The sequence below is a fragment of the Augochlora pura genome, chromosome 10 (assembly GCF_028453695.1).
Source record: "Augochlora pura isolate Apur16 chromosome 10, APUR_v2.2.1, whole genome shotgun sequence".
NCBI lineage: Eukaryota > Metazoa > Arthropoda > Insecta > Hymenoptera > Halictidae > Augochlora > Augochlora pura.
This window is the reverse complement of record NC_135781.1, coordinates 10,429,387-10,447,680: the sequence shown is the minus strand read 5'-3', so window position 1 is coordinate 10,447,680 and position 18,294 is coordinate 10,429,387. Positions and strand designations below refer to the sequence as shown.

The 18,294-nt window shown below is 39.1% G+C and overlaps 2 protein-coding genes and 1 long non-coding RNA gene across 3 annotated transcripts in view; 2 read left to right on the top strand and 1 right to left on the bottom strand.

Moving 5' to 3' along the window:
- The window catches only part of LOC144476093 (uncharacterized), a 145,419-nt gene extending 141,541 nt beyond the window's left edge, over window positions 1-3,878 (top strand). Inside the window, exon 4 of the long non-coding RNA XR_013494965.1 lies at window positions 3,762-3,878. This is a non-coding gene — a long non-coding RNA (uncharacterized LOC144476093). The remainder of the gene's footprint in view (window positions 1-3,761) is intronic.
- A 1,967-nt stretch (window positions 3,879-5,845) lies between these two features.
- Window positions 5,846-7,947, bottom strand: Vamp7 (vesicle-associated membrane protein 7). Its single transcript, XM_078192124.1, has 6 exons — window positions 7,682-7,947; window positions 7,014-7,225; window positions 6,799-6,936; window positions 6,549-6,710; window positions 6,383-6,475; window positions 5,846-6,298 (listed from the first exon to the last, which is right to left on the bottom strand). The coding sequence occupies exons 2-6, from the start codon at window positions 7,215-7,217 to the stop codon at window positions 6,230-6,232; spliced, it is 666 nt and encodes a 221-aa protein (XP_078048250.1). The 5' UTR covers window positions 7,218-7,225; window positions 7,682-7,947; the 3' UTR covers window positions 5,846-6,229.
- A 900-nt stretch (window positions 7,948-8,847) lies between these two features.
- LOC144475936 (mitochondrial amidoxime reducing component 2) lies at window positions 8,848-18,269 on the top strand. The gene is made up of 5 exons (XM_078192375.1): window positions 8,848-9,091; window positions 14,001-14,302; window positions 15,865-16,143; window positions 16,528-16,805; window positions 17,451-18,269. Exons 1-5 carry the CDS (start codon window positions 9,088-9,090, stop codon window positions 17,611-17,613), a joined length of 1,026 nt encoding a protein of 341 aa, XP_078048501.1. The 5' UTR covers window positions 8,848-9,087; the 3' UTR covers window positions 17,614-18,269.
- The last annotated feature ends 25 nt before the right edge of the window (window positions 18,270-18,294 follow it).

Genomic DNA, 18,294 nt, shown 5'->3' with positions numbered 1-18,294 from the left:
AGAACAACCGCGAAAGGAGACGTCGCGACTCTCCGGGTGAGACAAGACTTATGCACTTAACGGCTTATATCCCCGTTGTCTCAAAGTCTTCGGAGAACTGGAAGAAGCGTCTCGTTCGCCCCGTAACAAGATATGTCGTCTAAAAGCGAGCTTGCACCGGATCTATTACAACGAGACGAGCCTCCTCGCTGAAACAACCTTACCCTTGATACAATACGAACTTCGATGCGCCCGGAATTCTGTCCTACCCATCGACTAAACTTGAGCCGCAGACGAACCCCCGGAGCCATTATTGGATATCCCTTCGACCGTTTCGTTATGTTCCCTGGAACGCCGCCGATTCCACCGCGAAATCTCTTTTGTCTCCCGAACCAAATTCTTTTGCAATTTGCCCACGATTTAGCCCGTCGAACGATTCCACGAGCCATCGGTTGTTTGTAAATGTTTCCACGCGGCACTATAATACACTGGGGACATTCTTCTACAACTTTCAATTATTCACCTTAAATATAATTATCGAAGACAAAATTAAATACAGAATACCACCGATAGGAAATGAGATGAGACAACAGATTTCTTGTTAGCTACTAAGGTTTTGCATAAAGACTTGCAGCTTAGCCACAATTGGACAGACGTAGCAGATCGAATAAATAAAAGAGGGAGGTGAGGATAAGTTTGTTCCCTAAGAGAATTTACGCGAAGATTAGTGCATTCTATAGAAAGTTAGCGAACATTTTGCATAAAATTTGAGGGGCCTAGCAAATGTAAAGGATGGCGCGTCTTTTGCAGAATGTTCATCTTCGAAGTCACTGAACCAAAATGCTGTTTCTAGCTACGAAATTTTGAGAACCGAACGTCAATGAACATTTTTCCTATACGGACTAGCTTCAGAACGCCATTTCGCCTAGGACCCTTCCGTGGCAGGGACGTTTTATGGCTCTCGTACGTGGCATCGAATATTTCTCCATCAAATGGCACCCCGTGCACGTTACGGCAATTCTACGGGGCGTGGGAGAGATAACGTGGGGTAAGACGGTCTGTATCCTTTGCAGGGCCTGAACCAAGTCGGAAATATTTCGTGGGTTCGTCCCCACGGCTATCGTCCCCATTCTCTTTCTCGTTCCTTCGAACACTTTGTCCCTTTTCGACTCGTGAAAAATGCAACGGGAGATCCGATGCCAATGTTTTTTTTCGTGCAGCTTTTCAATTATTCCGACAGAATTCTGCATCAATTATTCCGGAAGCATTGCATCTGGATGGTTGTACATTAACTGGCGAGTTTTTGTAGCAGCCACACATTTTCTATTTATTTTTTTAGGTTGTAAGAATATTATGGGTAATTGCGAGTGATGGAGTTGTGTGCAAAGAAAAATGCTTATGTTTTAGTAACTAGAAAAGTTATTGAATATCATTGTTTCAACTTGTTATTAATAATGATATAAAGTTGATCTAACCTGGCATCTTGAAAAAGAAAAATATTAGCAGTATTATTAACCATACTGATTCTAAATTTTAAATTAGTGTAATCCACCATTGTTTATAATTTAAATTAAGTAAAACCCTGAATCTTGAAAAAGGAAAATATTTGCATTACATTGACATGAATTTATTGCAATCACGAAGGAATCAGCAAAAGGATTATTAGAGAAGAAATACATTTTTTAATTTTCCTTTTGCACAAAGATCCACAATCCACTAATCAACCATAAATTATAGAACAGATCCAATCTAGTCATGTAATTCGAACAAAAACACTGCCGCTGTTATCATATGAATAAATTATGGATAATAATATATTGCAGCCTAATCATGTAACTCGAAAAAGGAAGCATTTTCGTTTTATCAACCGCGAGAATTAATTATAAACCTAGCGACAATCCAGCCATTTATCTGAAAGAGTAACAACCCTTGACTCACATACGTAGTTAAGTAATTGCCCAAACAACATAGAAATCATTACCGAGCATTGCACAAAATTTCATATACAACAGTAAAAAATTATCAGAATGATATTTTCATGTTATATCTTTTGCATATACTACACAAACTTCCCAACACAATTTGCGTTGTTGTGAAATTGTGGATCCAGCCAAACACTCGAACCAAATTACTTTACCACTTTCTAAGACTTCAACAAAACGATCTAGTTCTCCTAACATACGAAAATGTGTGACTGAGCCAAGAACAGTTCACGAAAATAAAAATTATGTCCGCGTCGATTCAACTAGCTTTGTTATCTCCTAAAACTTTCTATAAAAAATGTTTACTTGCTATGCTACGAAAACTGATCGCTGAATAGTCCTAGGACAATTCCCATCATCAGGTGCGCGGGATTTTCATAATACACACCCGGAAGTCTCACAATCCCACAACGTAACCACTGTCAGTGATCCTTCATATCGTCAACATTTTAAATAGCCAACACGGTGGTTAAATCGATAGGATGATTCTATTCCAGGACCCTCGGCGGTGCAATCTAGCCCGGCTAGGTGATATAGCCTCACGCTTTTCCCGGCGATCCGCAGCAACGATTTCCCGTCAGGTATCGCGTGCCGGGAAAGTCCGGCGTTTTCCATCGGGGTTCATGCACGCCGGTAGTTCATTGGCTTTCTACGTCGATAGCCAGTTTTGAATACTTTATCTGGACACGAGAAAGACCGGGGCACTGCTAATCACTCGCCGGGTCGCTGGCCAGAAGGGCGAGATCGTAGAAACAGCAATTAACCCAGGGAATTAAGGAACTACGATATGCACAACAACCGCGGCACGATTCGCGTCACGACATTCGGTACCGGGTATCGCAACGAGAAATGCAGTTTATCCTAATTTCCAGACTCGCCCGATTTTCGACCTTTTTCGGATCCGGATTTTAAGCGAATAGCATATCCAACAGCAGATAGATAACAGGATGGTAACAGTGAGAAACATCCTCGAAATCGTTTTCACTTTCATCCACCGGCATGACACCGACCACATTTGCTACCCGCGAATTTCGCATACCGCGAAATGCTGTCAACAACAATTTTCTAGTTCGCGCGATTTTTCATCCTTATCCGATGAAGGTGGAACGACAGAAACGCAGGGACGACACAATGATAATCGGTAGCGATGGGGTCTCTTACCGGCGTCCGTTCTCCACGCAGCGTATCTTCGGCTCATCCCCCAATTCGTTTTCACTTTCATCCACCGGCTCTAGGTCCCTCCTACCCTCCCGCTCGGCGGACATCCGATCGCGGCGGCCGGCAGCGGACCCGCGTCACCTCGTGTCCGGCATACGGAACCTCCGCGGTCCCATGCCCGGCCGCGGACCAGACCACTTTACCACCAAAACCGAAACCGTCGGCCACCCACTACTCTCTGGGAACGCGCGAACACAAGTAACCTCTGACCTCTGTGTCCGACTGCGACTACCGAGAACGGTAGCGATTGGCAGCGCACGCCGTGTGCGTGCCTTGAAGAGGGTTCACGCGGGAGCCTGGCAGACAGCAGTCAGTGCATCCACCAGCACACAGTGCATTCGGCTGCACACCGCACGAGTGCACGCGGCGGCGAGCATCCACCACGCTTCGGGCCGCACCGGGCCTTTTTTTCCTCGGGCTGTCGCGCGCGTGCGAACTCTCGCCCGCGAACGCGGAAGGGGCTCGTACGGCCGTTCGTTTCTCCTGCGTTGTGTTTCGATTAATCTCTCTCTCTTTTCCTCTCGAGCTGCCTCTCCCCCTCTCTCTCTCTCTCTCCCTCTTTATCTCTGTTTCTCTTTATAGCGGCCGCCCCGATCGTCGGCCGGCCGCCTACACGGCCGGAACTTGTTGAGCGACCTTGCAATGGAAAGTGTTTTCGAGCCGGGTTCAGGGACGACGACGACGCGCGATCAATCGTGGCGAGCCACCGAGACGAGCCACCGGAGTCACTTCGGCACCCCCCGAAGGGCGCGCCACGCGAGCCATCGACATCCTGGCTGAAGCAGACGCGCCGGGCTGCTGCAATAGCCCGGCCCGGCCAGGGCGGTGCGACCGCAGCGCCTGCGACCAAAGCCACCCCCAGGAACGTATATACAGAACGCCCTTTGGAGGGAACGAGGACCCATCGAGTCACGATTATGAGAAAACTTCGCGCAGATGCTGATTTACAAAATTTATTTAAGATTCAAATATATTTTCTGCTGGTAATGTTTATGTAATAGGCGTGGAGATGGTTCTAATATATGGAGTGAAAATATTTTTCCGAAAATTGCTTGGAGATTGTTAGACATGGGATGTTGAAGGGATACCGCTAATTTAGGTGACATTGTGCTCAAATGTGTTCTTACTGAAAATATTTCACGCATACATTCTTGTTGAAAGGATAGAAATAGTTGTCAAGTTGGGGATTGAAATCTTACTTGAAACAATATACCACACGCCAAAGCAGATCTAAGACATGGGATGCAAATACATTTCAGAGAATAGCTTGAAGATTGTCGAAAGAGGCAAAATCATATCCTTAATTTATTAGATGTGTTATTAAAATGTACTTATTATCAGACTATTTCACACAACGGTTTTATTAATATTCATACTGAAGGTAGAAACGAATTTCAAAGTTCGGGGGTGGTATTCTACTTTGACGAATACCTTGATAATTATTATTATTAAATACAAAAGCTTTCAATAAAACTACTTGATATGTAGATCTGTAATTACTCACATGTATAGTAGAAGAATTAAAACAGTATTCTACTTCAAACGACCTCTAAAAGTTATTAAATATAGCAGAATAATATAGCAAAATTGGGAGCACACTGTGAAAAAATTTAGCTCTTGTAAGAATATTTTCAGTAACAGTCAAGTATTACTCTCTAATAATATAAAATGTAACTCAGGAAAAAATCATTATTTAAACTTTACAAACTGTTTTCATCGTTACAGCACCAACAGTTAAAAGATACTAGTATTTTTATTTTTAACGGAAATTGAAATTTAATTAATTAGCACTTTGACGTGTTCCTCTGCAAGTTAGATTATCCAGGGTTGTTCAAGACATCTGATAATCAACGCAGGCCTCGGTTTACCTCTTTGCTTTACGTTAAGGGTTAAAACTCGGGAGACTTTCATTGGTTTCCCTTGCTCTTTGATCTGAAACACTACCCCTAAGCCGAGCCGAATTCATACTAAATGACCCTGGTTGGTCGTTTAAGTAATTTCGAATTAGTTCTGTTCTGTTTGCAATTATTCAAATAAATTTTGATCCACTATTTCTTGCAATTAATAAACAATTCCTTTAGAAAAATCGACGATCCGAGGGAGAATAACTCACTTCAGATTTTTAATTTCATTTTAAGTTGCTATAAATATTTCTGAAAAATCATCAATAGATCTCTCGCAATTTAATGAAATAGGAATCGAACATACCCTCCCCTTTTATGGCATATATGAAGAAATTCTCACATAGAAAAGACATCTTCCAGAAATAAGATTAAATAAAATATAGGAAATCTAATGAAACACTGTACCTTCGCGATGCATTTGAATTGAGCTTGCCCGGGGTGTCTTTCCTCTAGTCACAGGCCATTTGGTGAAGAAAAATACGTCAGAGCATGCGCTAATCTCCACTACGTTGAAAACATAGCGTGGGCACCGTACGCTTCCGCGTGGAAAAAATCTGATGCACTTAATGGTCCGGAAGAGACTGTATACTCGATAAATTTCTGCTGTGGTTCTGTCCCGATTATAGGAGCCACGCCCAGAAATACGATTCCCAATCTGTCCGAACACTCCGTGATTCAAAAAGCAATGCGACCTTCGTTGCAGTGGTAACCTTCGCTTGTAACCAGGAGAGTTTTCCGAAGATGCATAACGGAACAGTCCAGTCATGTAGCATTGTTTTTATTCGTTCGCAGAACGCACTTATGTAGTACAATAAACATAGGCGACATTAAAGTTATACTCATCGCTCATTGAGTTATAGAAACGATACCGATATATCTTCACATTAATATAATAAAAATAATGTAAGTATTATTTATATATATATATATATATATATATATAATTCTCCTAATTCGTGTTTCATCTATTATTACAAGTTCGGAGTTTGCCCCTTTAGTTTCTTACATACACAATGTTAAACGAGGATTTTTTCCCGTGCTCCCTCGAATTACACGAAAACATTGCATTGATGTATTCACAGCCAGTACGCTGTGTCGAAAGAAATTTTCGGTGATAATTAATTGTCTGTGTATTGGTAGTTTCAATTACTTCCCCACACAATTTGGCCAAGCCATTCCACCACAAGAAATGGAAACAAAAACGTAAATGACGATCTGCAATCACCACAAAGATGTTTGTTTTTAGTAAACTTCATCAGAGCCGATTTCTATCGAGCTAGCTTACTCAAAATTACTTACAATAGCAATCACCCCAATGACTACGTATATTTTAACATTCTTCCAAAACAACGAGCGCGCCAGGTTCCTACTGGTTATTCTGAACGTAACCGACTAGAAAAATAAATGTCAATAAAATCTCCATTGGGATCCATTTTACAAAGAATAAAACTAAGATAGTACTCACATTGTCAGTTAAACGGTCTGTCTTGTTTACAAGTAGTTCTAGCCGTTCTCCGCGCGCGGCGACACTGTCAATGTTCTGTACCATTATATCTTTTAATTCATCCAGTTCTCCATGAACTTTTGATATTACGTCGATGTCATGATTGGACTCCCTGTAATACCTCTAGACAAAGAAAATTAATGTGCAATTGTTAGGTGTATGAATGCGCAAAACCAAATGAGTATGCAAAGGAACAGAAGTTTGTATTTACCATTTCATTGCCCAAAACTGTCTCAAAGTATTTGTCCACTGAGGCTTGTGTTACAGTTTGTGTTTCATCTCCATAGAGAGCCAAAAATCTTCTCTTGATTTCGGTAAGAAATAGAAAGGCTCTGGATTTTTGAAAATCCTGAAAAAATGCAGACATTGTAGTTGAATCTTCAGTGAATACTCCAAAATAAGTATAGTGGATTCCTGCTAACTTACTTTATCCGTGATGCACAAGTAGATAATATTGTCTTCACAGATATAATGGAATAGGTAAGGCCCTTGAGTATATGTCAACTTATCATTTTGTGGCGGTATTATTTCCAGAACTTTCTGTGTAACCTCTTCAAAATTTCCCTGGCAAGCAACATTTCTTGCCAGCACAGTTGTTCCTCGAGCCACCACACTGCACAGAATAGGCATGACGAAAGCTGCAACAGAAGTAAACAATGTTTTTAACTTCATAACTCCATATTTTGAATCAACAGGTTAGGAGTCATGATCCCATAACTATTGAATGATAACATTCATTCGTAACTCGATTTTGTTATCTGTTATTGTGCCGAGTAATGTTCAAAACAAGACGCTTTCTTTGAAATATTTAAACATTGCCGAAGAAGTATACAAAATTTATTATTAACGATTAAAACTACTTAGAGACTGTAACAGTTTCTAAACGAAGGCAATGAATAAAGTGGGATGTGTTGCTCATTTTTGTGAATCATACAACAACGTAGTAGTTCCTAACCTCAAAGAACTGACAGTTTCTAGGAATCTTATTAGACATGCTCTGATATTATTACTCAGTGGATTAAAATTGGAAAATTTGTTTTACAAACAAAGATTTGAATTATAACATTAAACGGTAAACAGTTGACAGAATTTACCTTCGCAGAGTTAGATGATACAAACGAAGGTGTGATCAACCACTTTTTGTCGACGTCGACAATGCTTTTAATAATTAGCGTTGTCTTTCTTTATAAAATACAATTCGAGAACACGGTAATAAATGAAAACACTGTCACTTCACAAAATAGACCGCCGTTTTTGAAAATCAAAACACTCCTGGTTCTGAATGACAGTTAATACATAAGTACGTATTACTCGGTATAACTGCCACTGACTGCTGAGTCTGAGCTGACAGTTGATCAGACACACTCACTGCTACGATGATCCAACACAGGCATGCGCAGTAACCTAAGCGCATTATCTGAAAATGTATTTCTCAAATCCTAAATTTTTGGAAATGGTAAAGTAGCTGCTTAAATATATTTTTTAAAATAATATTTGAATAATATTTTATTAATATTTTTGTCTAATAAAACATGTATCAGGTATGTAATTATCACGCAACACAATTACATCGTTGTCAACAAGATTGCCAATTGCTACATTTTCATTGTTACAAAGTCGTTTCTCTTATAGTCCATTGATATGCAGGGTATACTAATTAAGAAGTCATTAAAACTTCAAGACAACCCCCGATTTAGGCATGTAATTGTCAAACAAATGCAAGAAATTATTCCATTTTTTTTTAAATTATTATTGACATCAATTACTTTTTCAACATCCTTAAATTTTGCGAATCTTAATGAAGTTAGATTATAATAGATTAAAGGTATGATTGAGAACCTTCGGTACTTATGGTTCGGTCATAAAACAAACATAAATTTGCAGTATATCATACCATGGGGTTTCTTTGAATGGCGCGGTGTACCATAGTCCGAACAGGGTGCGCATGTCGAAGAGAATCCAGGTTCATTCCGAGCACCGTTGCCGTGTATTCCTTTAAATGTTACTGAACTCCATCCGTGATGTCATGGATGAGCAGACCAGGAGTGTAGAGATAGAGGGCAGCAAAGTTGCGAGGGATACTTTCATGTTCGTGATTGGTCACGTTGCATCGGTTGACTACGCTGCCCTCTACTTCCATTCTGCTGAACTGATCAACCATTACATCACAAATGGAGTCACGTGACATTTAAAGGTATGAACGGCAACGATGTTTAGGGGTTGGGTGTTGTGTGCAATGCGATGGCTCCTCACACGTGCTCACACGTGGTCGCGCTGCTGTGAGTGCACCGACAGTTCTTACTACAAGAAGGGAGGGAGCAGATAGCAGAACGTAAGTGCGTATGTATACATAGATAACGGTGCCTTCCTCGCGAGCAACAGAAGCGGTTGCGTGATCCAGCGAAGCCTGGATCACCTAGATCAGTCTCTGCGCGTCGTTGACCGGCAACCGTACGGCTGTTCGATTCTCTTCTCGTCCGGCTTGTCTGCGGCCTTGGCCATGGGTGAGTATCATAATCGCCTCGCCGACGGATAACCGGCTGTATTCTAACTCTGGTACCGCTGCGAAACCATTTAAATTTACTGCGTTTCCTTCGCTAAGGACGCTGGAATGTATTTATTAAATGTGTCAAATGAATGGACTGCCAACCACACCTCATTTTTTAAATCGCATGTTCACCCGATGCAAATCATTAATTGCGATTCTCCTTCTTCTACCCTACTTTGCGATCCGGTGTAGCCACATGTGACGCGCACGCGGGTTAACTATAAAGAACTCTTCTTTCAAGGAATTCTTGTAATCGCCAGATCCTGGTCTTGTGTGGATCTTTTTGTAAGATTAATATTTTTTTCATTTGTTCAGTAGACATTCATTTTTTTCACAATAATTGTTAGTGCGTCATGGATCAAGTTCTTGGGTGCTTAGAATCCGCAATTTACTAAAAATTACTTTTTGTTTTATCTTTTAAAACATTGCACGTGCATGACGATTACCTGCAATATTATCGTTAATTAACAAATAAGAAAATCATGTTTATAGAATCGATTGTAGAAACTAGCTTTGTCATCAGAATGAAAGATCCCGTTTTGCTATCAATTGTAAATAATAGCGTTCTTTATTATCAAAATTGAAGATCTCGTTTCTGGCATCAAAATGACGTGGTTTGTTAACAAGTAGAAGAATTTTAGTTATATTATCGATTGTAGAAAATTGGTGTTTGTTTCTGACAGATAGAAACTAAATGAAAAGATTTCGTTTGTGACATGGATGGTGGAAAATGGCGTTGTTCGTTAGCAGATGGGAGGGTTTTGTTCGTTCATTGAATCGTTAATAAACGGAAGGAATTTTTTTTTTCGATGTTGACATTGACGCAATCGTTACGGCGAGTTTAATTGACGCGAGGAGATGGCTGGAGCTGGCGTCCCAGCATCCTCGTTAGAATGATTTGCGCTGTTGTTCGCGGCTCGGGGAGCGACGCCCGTGGTATTGATTCCACGGGGAAGGTCTGTTCTGTCACATCGAGCCCTTCTCCCCGAACGATTCCCCTTTCCGCGACACGCACCGAGGAAAAACGCGAATCGATACCAGCAAAGAGAACAATGCACCCTTGGTTGCGTATTACAATTCTATAAGCTGACTTTTACAGCCTTTTCCGAATTTTAGAAAGTACTACAAGGCTAGGAAGAACTTTCGTTAGAAAAAAATTGGATATAGACACGTGTCCTTGAACTTGAACAGGTGCATCAGCATCTTTGATTTGAATGTGACGATATTAAATCATACGCTCATGTTGGATATCAGTAAAACTGTGGTCGACTCATATATCAGTAAATAATCGGTCTTATTTACAAGTACCGACATAAGAAACTTTACACATCTGTAATATTTGAGTAAAATTTGATATTTTAATAAATATATATCTTGTTGAATTAAATATGCCATTTATAATTGAGCATATAAGACCATAATTGTACTATTATTATGCAATATCGTTTTATTTAGTGCATACGATAAATAAAGGAAATGTTAAAGGTAAAAGAAAATGCAAAAATGAAATAAAAATGAGATGTATAAAAAAACATCCCTCAATTTTCGATTACTACTAAATAGTTCTAGAATCCTAGACTAGAAGCGCGCTGTTACCGCACTTGTTCGGTCGCGTGGTCTTAGACTATCAGTATTTATGTAAACACGCGACGCCTTCGACAGTCAAGGATGCCTTAACTATATTAAGTGTAACCTATTTAACATCTATTATGAAGTGCGTGCATGAAACAAAGGCCATAGAAGAACTGTGACACGGTAAACCCCTGTGATCGCCAATGGTAGACCACGCGCCTGGTCCAGGCTTAAGGAAACAATCCCAACTTGTATACAAAACGAGATTGAACTGTAACATTTAATAGTAAGCAATGTTTGAGCGATCAGTTACATAATCAAGTACGTTGTAGTCGCGTGCAGATTGTTAGTGCTATATTATCAAGAAACACACATTGCAGGACATTGCTTCTCAACTTTACTAATTTTTCGATATCTATAACAATTTTTTTAATCCCTATATTTTATAATCACTCTCATCATTTGTAAGACTATTATTTAGAATAAGATTTACGATACTTTTTTTCAGGGAGAGTATTAATTACATATTATCTACAAGTCTTGCCAATCGCGGGAAAAAGGCGCGATAGACGGAAACGCAGCTTTCGAAAGTGTTCACATTTGTCTAGCCTACTTTCCCATGACGGTGTCGTCGATAGGAGATATTTTAGCACGAACAAATTGTGCAAGTTGTCCTAACGTATCTCCGTATTCCGTTACGCTGTACGCGTTACGATTTCTAGCGAGACGAAAGGATGTCGCTACAGGTTCTATTTATCGATAACAACATTATTCCAGCTTGATCCGGTTTAGTTATATAAAACCATCCATTTGCTGTCGATCGTTCAATCACCGACGACTAATCTATATCGTTTAAATAATTTTCCTGTCGTAAAGACGACCCGCCAAATTCGAACAGTCTAATCCGACATTACTTTCTCGCGATATCGGCGAGTATTCTTTACCGTCGTCTTGTATTTCTAGATATTTCTATCTCACCGTGTGATACTGATGGCCTACATGACACTGGTCATATCAAGAAACGGAAAATATATAAATTACGATCTGATATCGTCTGTCTTGCGAAACACATAAGCGAAGTCGTCGGACATACTCCAATGAAATCTCGTTCGCGATAAAACCGTGAAAAAAAAATCAAAGATTGACCATTCTCCAGCCAAAAATTAGTAATGCTTTAATTTTGCCGTCAAGTGTAATATAATAAAAATGATTAAAAATCTGGATAAATATATATTTCTTATCTTCGTGAAACAACATAAAATAACTACTGGTGCTTCGTGAACCATATTTCCAAGGAATGCTACTGTACGGTTTAGAAACTTTATCTAACGACGATGACGATCATCTTGGACAATGATTGACTATCATCAAATTTCCTGAGTCATGAACGCTAGCGTCCATTAATCCCGGCGATGACTACTCACGTAGCCAGCGATAGATTCGCGAAACACAGACGTAAAAACCGTTCACGCTCTGGTTGGCGAAGGTTTAGGTAGTGACGAAAGCCTCGTGTGCAACGTTGAGGAACAAGGATCCCGGCCGGGGGTCTCCTTTTGTCTTTGTTCCTCGACCAGCCGCTTCACCGCCGATTTGCATTGTAGATTGGCCGGTCTCCTGTTTGCGCGCGTTCGTCCGTTAACATCTCCCGCTGCCTACGCGAGTTGCTATACGATGAAAGAAATAAATTAAACAGGGATCTCTCATTTCCACTGTTTCGTTTTCACCACAGTCTTCACTCCCTTGGCATTATCTGAGATAATCAGCAGGTTTCGTGAAATAATGTAACACTATTGTAACGTTTCTGTATTGTTCAATAGTTGGAAGACATTTTTGATTCTTTTTTTATCTAAGTTGTTTTATATAAACTTTTGTTCTACCTATTTAGTAACATATTTATTCTTTTCATTAAGTTTAATAGTTCAACTGAAATGTTTTGCATTCATAGTGGCTTTGATTTTTTAAGCATCTGCATTGAAAATATGATTAGAAAAATTTAATATTTCTATTTATATCGTATTGGATTTTGGGAAGTTGGGAATCATGTGGGATGTTCGTAATGATTGATTGAAATAGACCCGAGTGATACTCTATACGATCAGTTACGATTTTTTATCGGTTATTTTAGTATGCAACAGAAGTGATCGCATGACAGTTGTACATATTTTATTAGTATTGCTGTGTCACTTGATCTTTAACACCCATTCTGAACCTTTTTTAACGTTGCGACAGATTTCACACTGTTCCTGAAAGCATATCGACTTATTATTTCAATTACTCCATAAATAAAATTCTGACTGGCCTGCTCGATTGAAAGACCTTGTATCATTCTGATACTAACAAATTAGTTGCAATGCTTAAAGAATATATGGTACGATCTTATGTTGTGTATAAATAATTCCAAAGATGAGGAACACAAGACAGAAATGGAAAACAGAATAACACTAGAGAAAGAAACACTAGAGTAATCGATGTCGTGTAGCAAGTTAAAAATAACAATACCGTAATTATCGAGATATGACACAATTTGCATTCCAAGAAACGTGGAGATAAATAGATACATAAAGTCATTGTTTACAAGTGCTTCTCAAATCTCAATAGATCGAAAATTATTTAATTTTTTAACCAACTTTTCGTATTTTATATTGATATATATAAACAAATATATAAATGGAAATATATAAATAACAACCATAAGTATCAAGTATCAATCGTCAGAAAACGTACTAGTACGTGTCCCGCATACAATGTGTTAAGATAGATTGGTTGCTGTAGTCTTAAACCTACAAAGACTTGATAATCAAAGCAGCAATCATCACTTCATGTATCTTAATTACAAAATTTTTCATTCGCAAGTATAATAAATATACGCTCATAAATATGCTAGCAATTACTCTGATTTCGATATCATAACACTTGCAGTACTCCATACCAGTTTCAATACCTTTTGACATGAATTTTTTTTAAATGAAATAAAATTGGTTCTAAAGTAATTAAAAATATTTTAGTAAGTAGTAATAAAATAGGAAAACCGAACGAATTACCGATGAATGCCTGTATTTTTATAATTGTTTTCATGGTACAGCCGAAAATTATCTGTATACATATCTATTGTACCTGCCGAGCGGTTGAACGGTTCTATTGCGACGAATCCTAAATTCAGATACAGCCGTTATCAATGCAAATACGTTTTATCGCGGCGCGCGGTCATAATTCTAACCGAATGGTTCCGTGGCGGATCGTTTCACATGGTCGCTTGACTGTTGAGAATTAATCGGCGAACGTTTCACGAGCAGACAGAATGCGGCTGACGTACATGTCGGCCGTCGCTGTTGGTGCCGGGACGGTGGCCGTCTTCATTTGGTGGTGGTGGAAGACCAAATGCCAAAAGGATAGACCACCTACGCAATGGAGGAAAGTCGGCGAGCTCAGTGACCTGATCGCGTTTCCGATTAAGTCGCTAGGACCTGTGCGATTGAACACCATGGAGTGCACGAAACTGGGCCTGAAGTCCGGTTGGATGAGGGATAGAACCTTGATGGTCATCGATCTCAATGGACACTTCGTCACTGCCAGACAGTGGCCAAAAATGGTCCTGGTAAGACGCTTCTTGTTACACTTATGACCTTCCTCGAGCTGCCATATTATAATCGACTGTAATTGGGTCAGAGAGACCGATATTTATTCCGGATAGTTGTGAATCTTTTTGCAATATAAAAGTTTCTAGCATTAACTGCTCGAACCGCAGGAACTACATTAAAATTTATTTCCAACTTTAGTAATTTAATAAGTTGGAAATGATGGATTCCATAAAATATTTTGCATCCACTCGTTTTTAACATAAATGCATAATTTCTGTAGTCTATTCATTGCCAACCGCTAGACCGTGGGTCTTTATGCAAATTATCATATCATGAATTTTTATTTAAAATATAATTTACGGAAAGAATTTTTTCCTATGTTTTAACTTCGAATCTGACGCAATCCATATTTGTACGTAATAATCTTTTGCTCGGTGTACGAAGGTTAATGAAAGGAAGTTAGCCTCACTAATGTATGTTGCATTGAGATTTTATGTATCTGGATGTACTAATAGAATTCGATTTTAATACGCCGTGTTGAATACATAATGTGCAATGAGGATTGACGGAAGTACATAAGAGACGTTGATTAAGAGCTAAGTGCCTCACAAAGCAGTAAAGTAATTGATACGAGTCATTTTCTAAGGAAAGCAGGATCTATTTAAGGATCTTTTCGCGCAAAACTGTTCGATAATAATAGCGTTTTTGTCTTATCGAGAGCCTGATAAAATCTTTTACGTGAAACAATCTCTTTACTCGAAAAGGTTAATAACAGTTTTACAATGAACATAAATACAACATGGGAGAATGATTGCTGCTTTCAAGTTAGCGAACGATCTCTCTATCTAATGTATCTCTATTGAAGAGGTAAAAGGTTCCCTTCTTAAACGAAAATCACGTTAGAAAACACAAATAATTACTGTGAAAGCGGCCGAGCAGATCAGAAAGGGACCGATGCGAGATAATCGTGTCCGACTGTCTTCATGGATTGTTGAGTTCCAGCAGTAACGATCCCAAAAGCCATATTTTGATCAAGTTTCTTTACGGGACCAAAGTAGCGCCATTCAGGAAACGGCGGACTTTTATAATCAGAATTAACGAACCGACCCATCGTCGTGAAAACTTGCAGAATTAGCTACCGGAATGGAACGGAAATAATTAATTTCGCAGCGCCTTTTTGACTCGAGACAAGCACTCGTTTTTCATTGCGATTCATCGACCGAAATATTGACGATCATTAAAAACCGTTTGATTTCATACGATGACTCCATGAGTTTTGACTTTTTTGACTCGATCAAAATTGTGCCAACTTTTGAGCAACAGTCAGTACTAATTGCAAGAACTAGGTATTACACAGAGATTTATTTCTTCTTTTATTAAGTTTAATAAATTACAAAAAATATAATAGTACCGTTAAATTCTTATGACGGTTTGACTATTTCATATTTGAAATTGCGATTGTTATCATAAATACGGAAAGATGCCAAGTCTATCTCCATTTTTAAAGCTATTTGCAAATAGCATCTTAATTCCATTTTATTTCTTTCTGGAAAATTTCATTGATTTGTTATTCTTAAAGGTGTCACCAAGCGTGTCTGGATCAGTCTTAACGCTCTCAGCACCTGGAATGATGTCGATGTCCATCGACTTGTCACGGATCCAAGGCAAGAGTTTCCGGGTGGCCGTTTGGGGACAACCTGTCGCAGCCTGCGACTGCGGCGAAGAAGCAGCCAGGTGGCTATCGAGATTCCTTCTTATGGAGGACACAGGTTTCAGATTGGTTTACTACCCGTTGTCTGAGCCGAATCGGAGTCTTCGAGAAAAGTCGAAGAAGTTTGGCTTTACTGCCGATGACCCTGTGAGTTTTCTATTGCGATTCACACCTTGGCTAGCAGGAGCGTGGACAGTAGATCGTGGAAACTTAATAAATTTCTTTAAAATGATATTAATCTTGTCGACGCACGTGTCTCCTCGTAGCCTAAAAGTACATAGATGTTATAAACTTATAATGATCTGCTATCTATTAGTAATCAACAAGTAAAGCGCTGATTATCAACTCCGAAAATTCCAACAATATCAAAATCATTTAGTTAATTCAATAGAAATGAGAAAGTTAAAATTTACCATAGGAAGTATTAGTTTAATTCTGTTGCATACTAAAAATCTTAGTAATTTTAACCACGACATTCGACATTTTAACAGATAAAGTTAAGGAAGTTAACAATGTTTTCTTATCGATCAGGGAGCTTATCCGGACGAATCGAGCTACTGTCTTATAAACGAGGCATCAGTGGCAGATTTGAACACCCGATTGGATAACCCGGTGAACCCAGACCAGTTTCGTCCTAATTTCATCGTGAAAGGAGCGTTACCTTACGAAGAGGATGGCTGGCGCTGGATAAAAATAGGCAACGTGATTTTCAAAAATCTAATGCCTTGCACAAGGTGTATACTGTCCACTGTCAGTCCAGAAACCGGAACAAAGTGTCCTAATGTGGAGCCACTGAAAACTTTAAAATCGTACGTATCGAATTTAATAAGCTTTGGAAATTGTTCTTCAATCTTAATTTTCATCAACTTTCATTTGCTTTTTTTTTATAATTTTTCGACGGTTAACGTCTCTAAAGTAGAACACTATGCATACTCCAACTCTGCTTTTATCAGTTCCATGCATTGTCTACATTATCTACAAGTCTATGTATGTCTATACAAATCACTAGCATTGAAATTTAATGCATTTATCACTTGTATTTCCAAAAATAGTAGATCTGCAACTAGAATTATTCTTATGTAAGTTAATCATCGACATTAAATATGACATAGATTGTAATATCCTAAACAATTGATAAGTATGAATCTGAATCTGAAGCTGTCTCCGAAATCATCAGAAGCATCTATAAGAGACTAGCCTAATTTAAACTTCCATTTAGGTTCAACCATTATACATCATCAAGAAGAAAGATATCTGCAGAATTACTAGCAGTATCTATTGATAAAGAATTACACATTAAGCATCATGGTTTAATATAATCGTTAAGTCAATAAAATCGTCTAATTTTTGAGATCTCACCTTTGTCAGTAACATATCGCACATATCTTCAAATGTCCGCACAATATTGAGAGCTAGTAGACTATGAGACTGATATAGTACTATTTACCTTCTAGCTACAGGCAGGTATCGGACCCCGAACTTCGTCGACTCTTCGGTGAGAGTCCTGTGATGGGATTTCATTTAGGGATCAGGGGTCAACTCGGCAGCGTGCGATTAGGCGATTCAGTGTACGTCGGTGTTCCTGAGGAACAGCCACCGTTAGTCTCACCACCCTAGCTACATCGATGGGCTTCCTGCGAAGATGAACGCATCTTCTTCGAGGAAGTCCGAGGATTGTCGAGCAAAGACTCTTCATCCTCTAATACCGCCACCAAGGAAGAAACGTAACGAAAAGACTAATCGTCGAAGCAATGTGACTCAATTCTGTTGGCCTAATGGTGAATATGATGACCCTTATACAAGTTGAATACAGTCTTTGAAGTGATTAGACTTAAGCAGCCAAACCGTGTTGGAACGATTCGTTGTTCCAATCAGAGATCAATTGATAGAATTAAGAACTATAGTTGTTCACAGCGACTTGGTAAATGATAAACGCTTGATAATGGTATGAATCTCGTCGATAATGCTGCCAATCGCGATTGAGTATCGAAGAAATGTTCGAGAGAGTACTTAACTGTGGGAATCATTGTTCGAGCGTATTTTTGCTAAATAGAGGTCACGGATCCTAAAATCGATGTTGTTGATGCAGAAATCTTTATCAACTATTTATATTTGTATTGATTAATAAACGATTGAGAGAGAAAAATCTTATGAGAATGTAAACGCTACCAATCAAGTTTGTTGCGCAATTAATTAACTTCTAGTGTCATGAGTCTACTTATATTTGCATTAAATGCAACCAACTTGAGTAATAAACAATTTGTAAAAAGAGATCCTTTGTGCGGAGATGTGTGACCA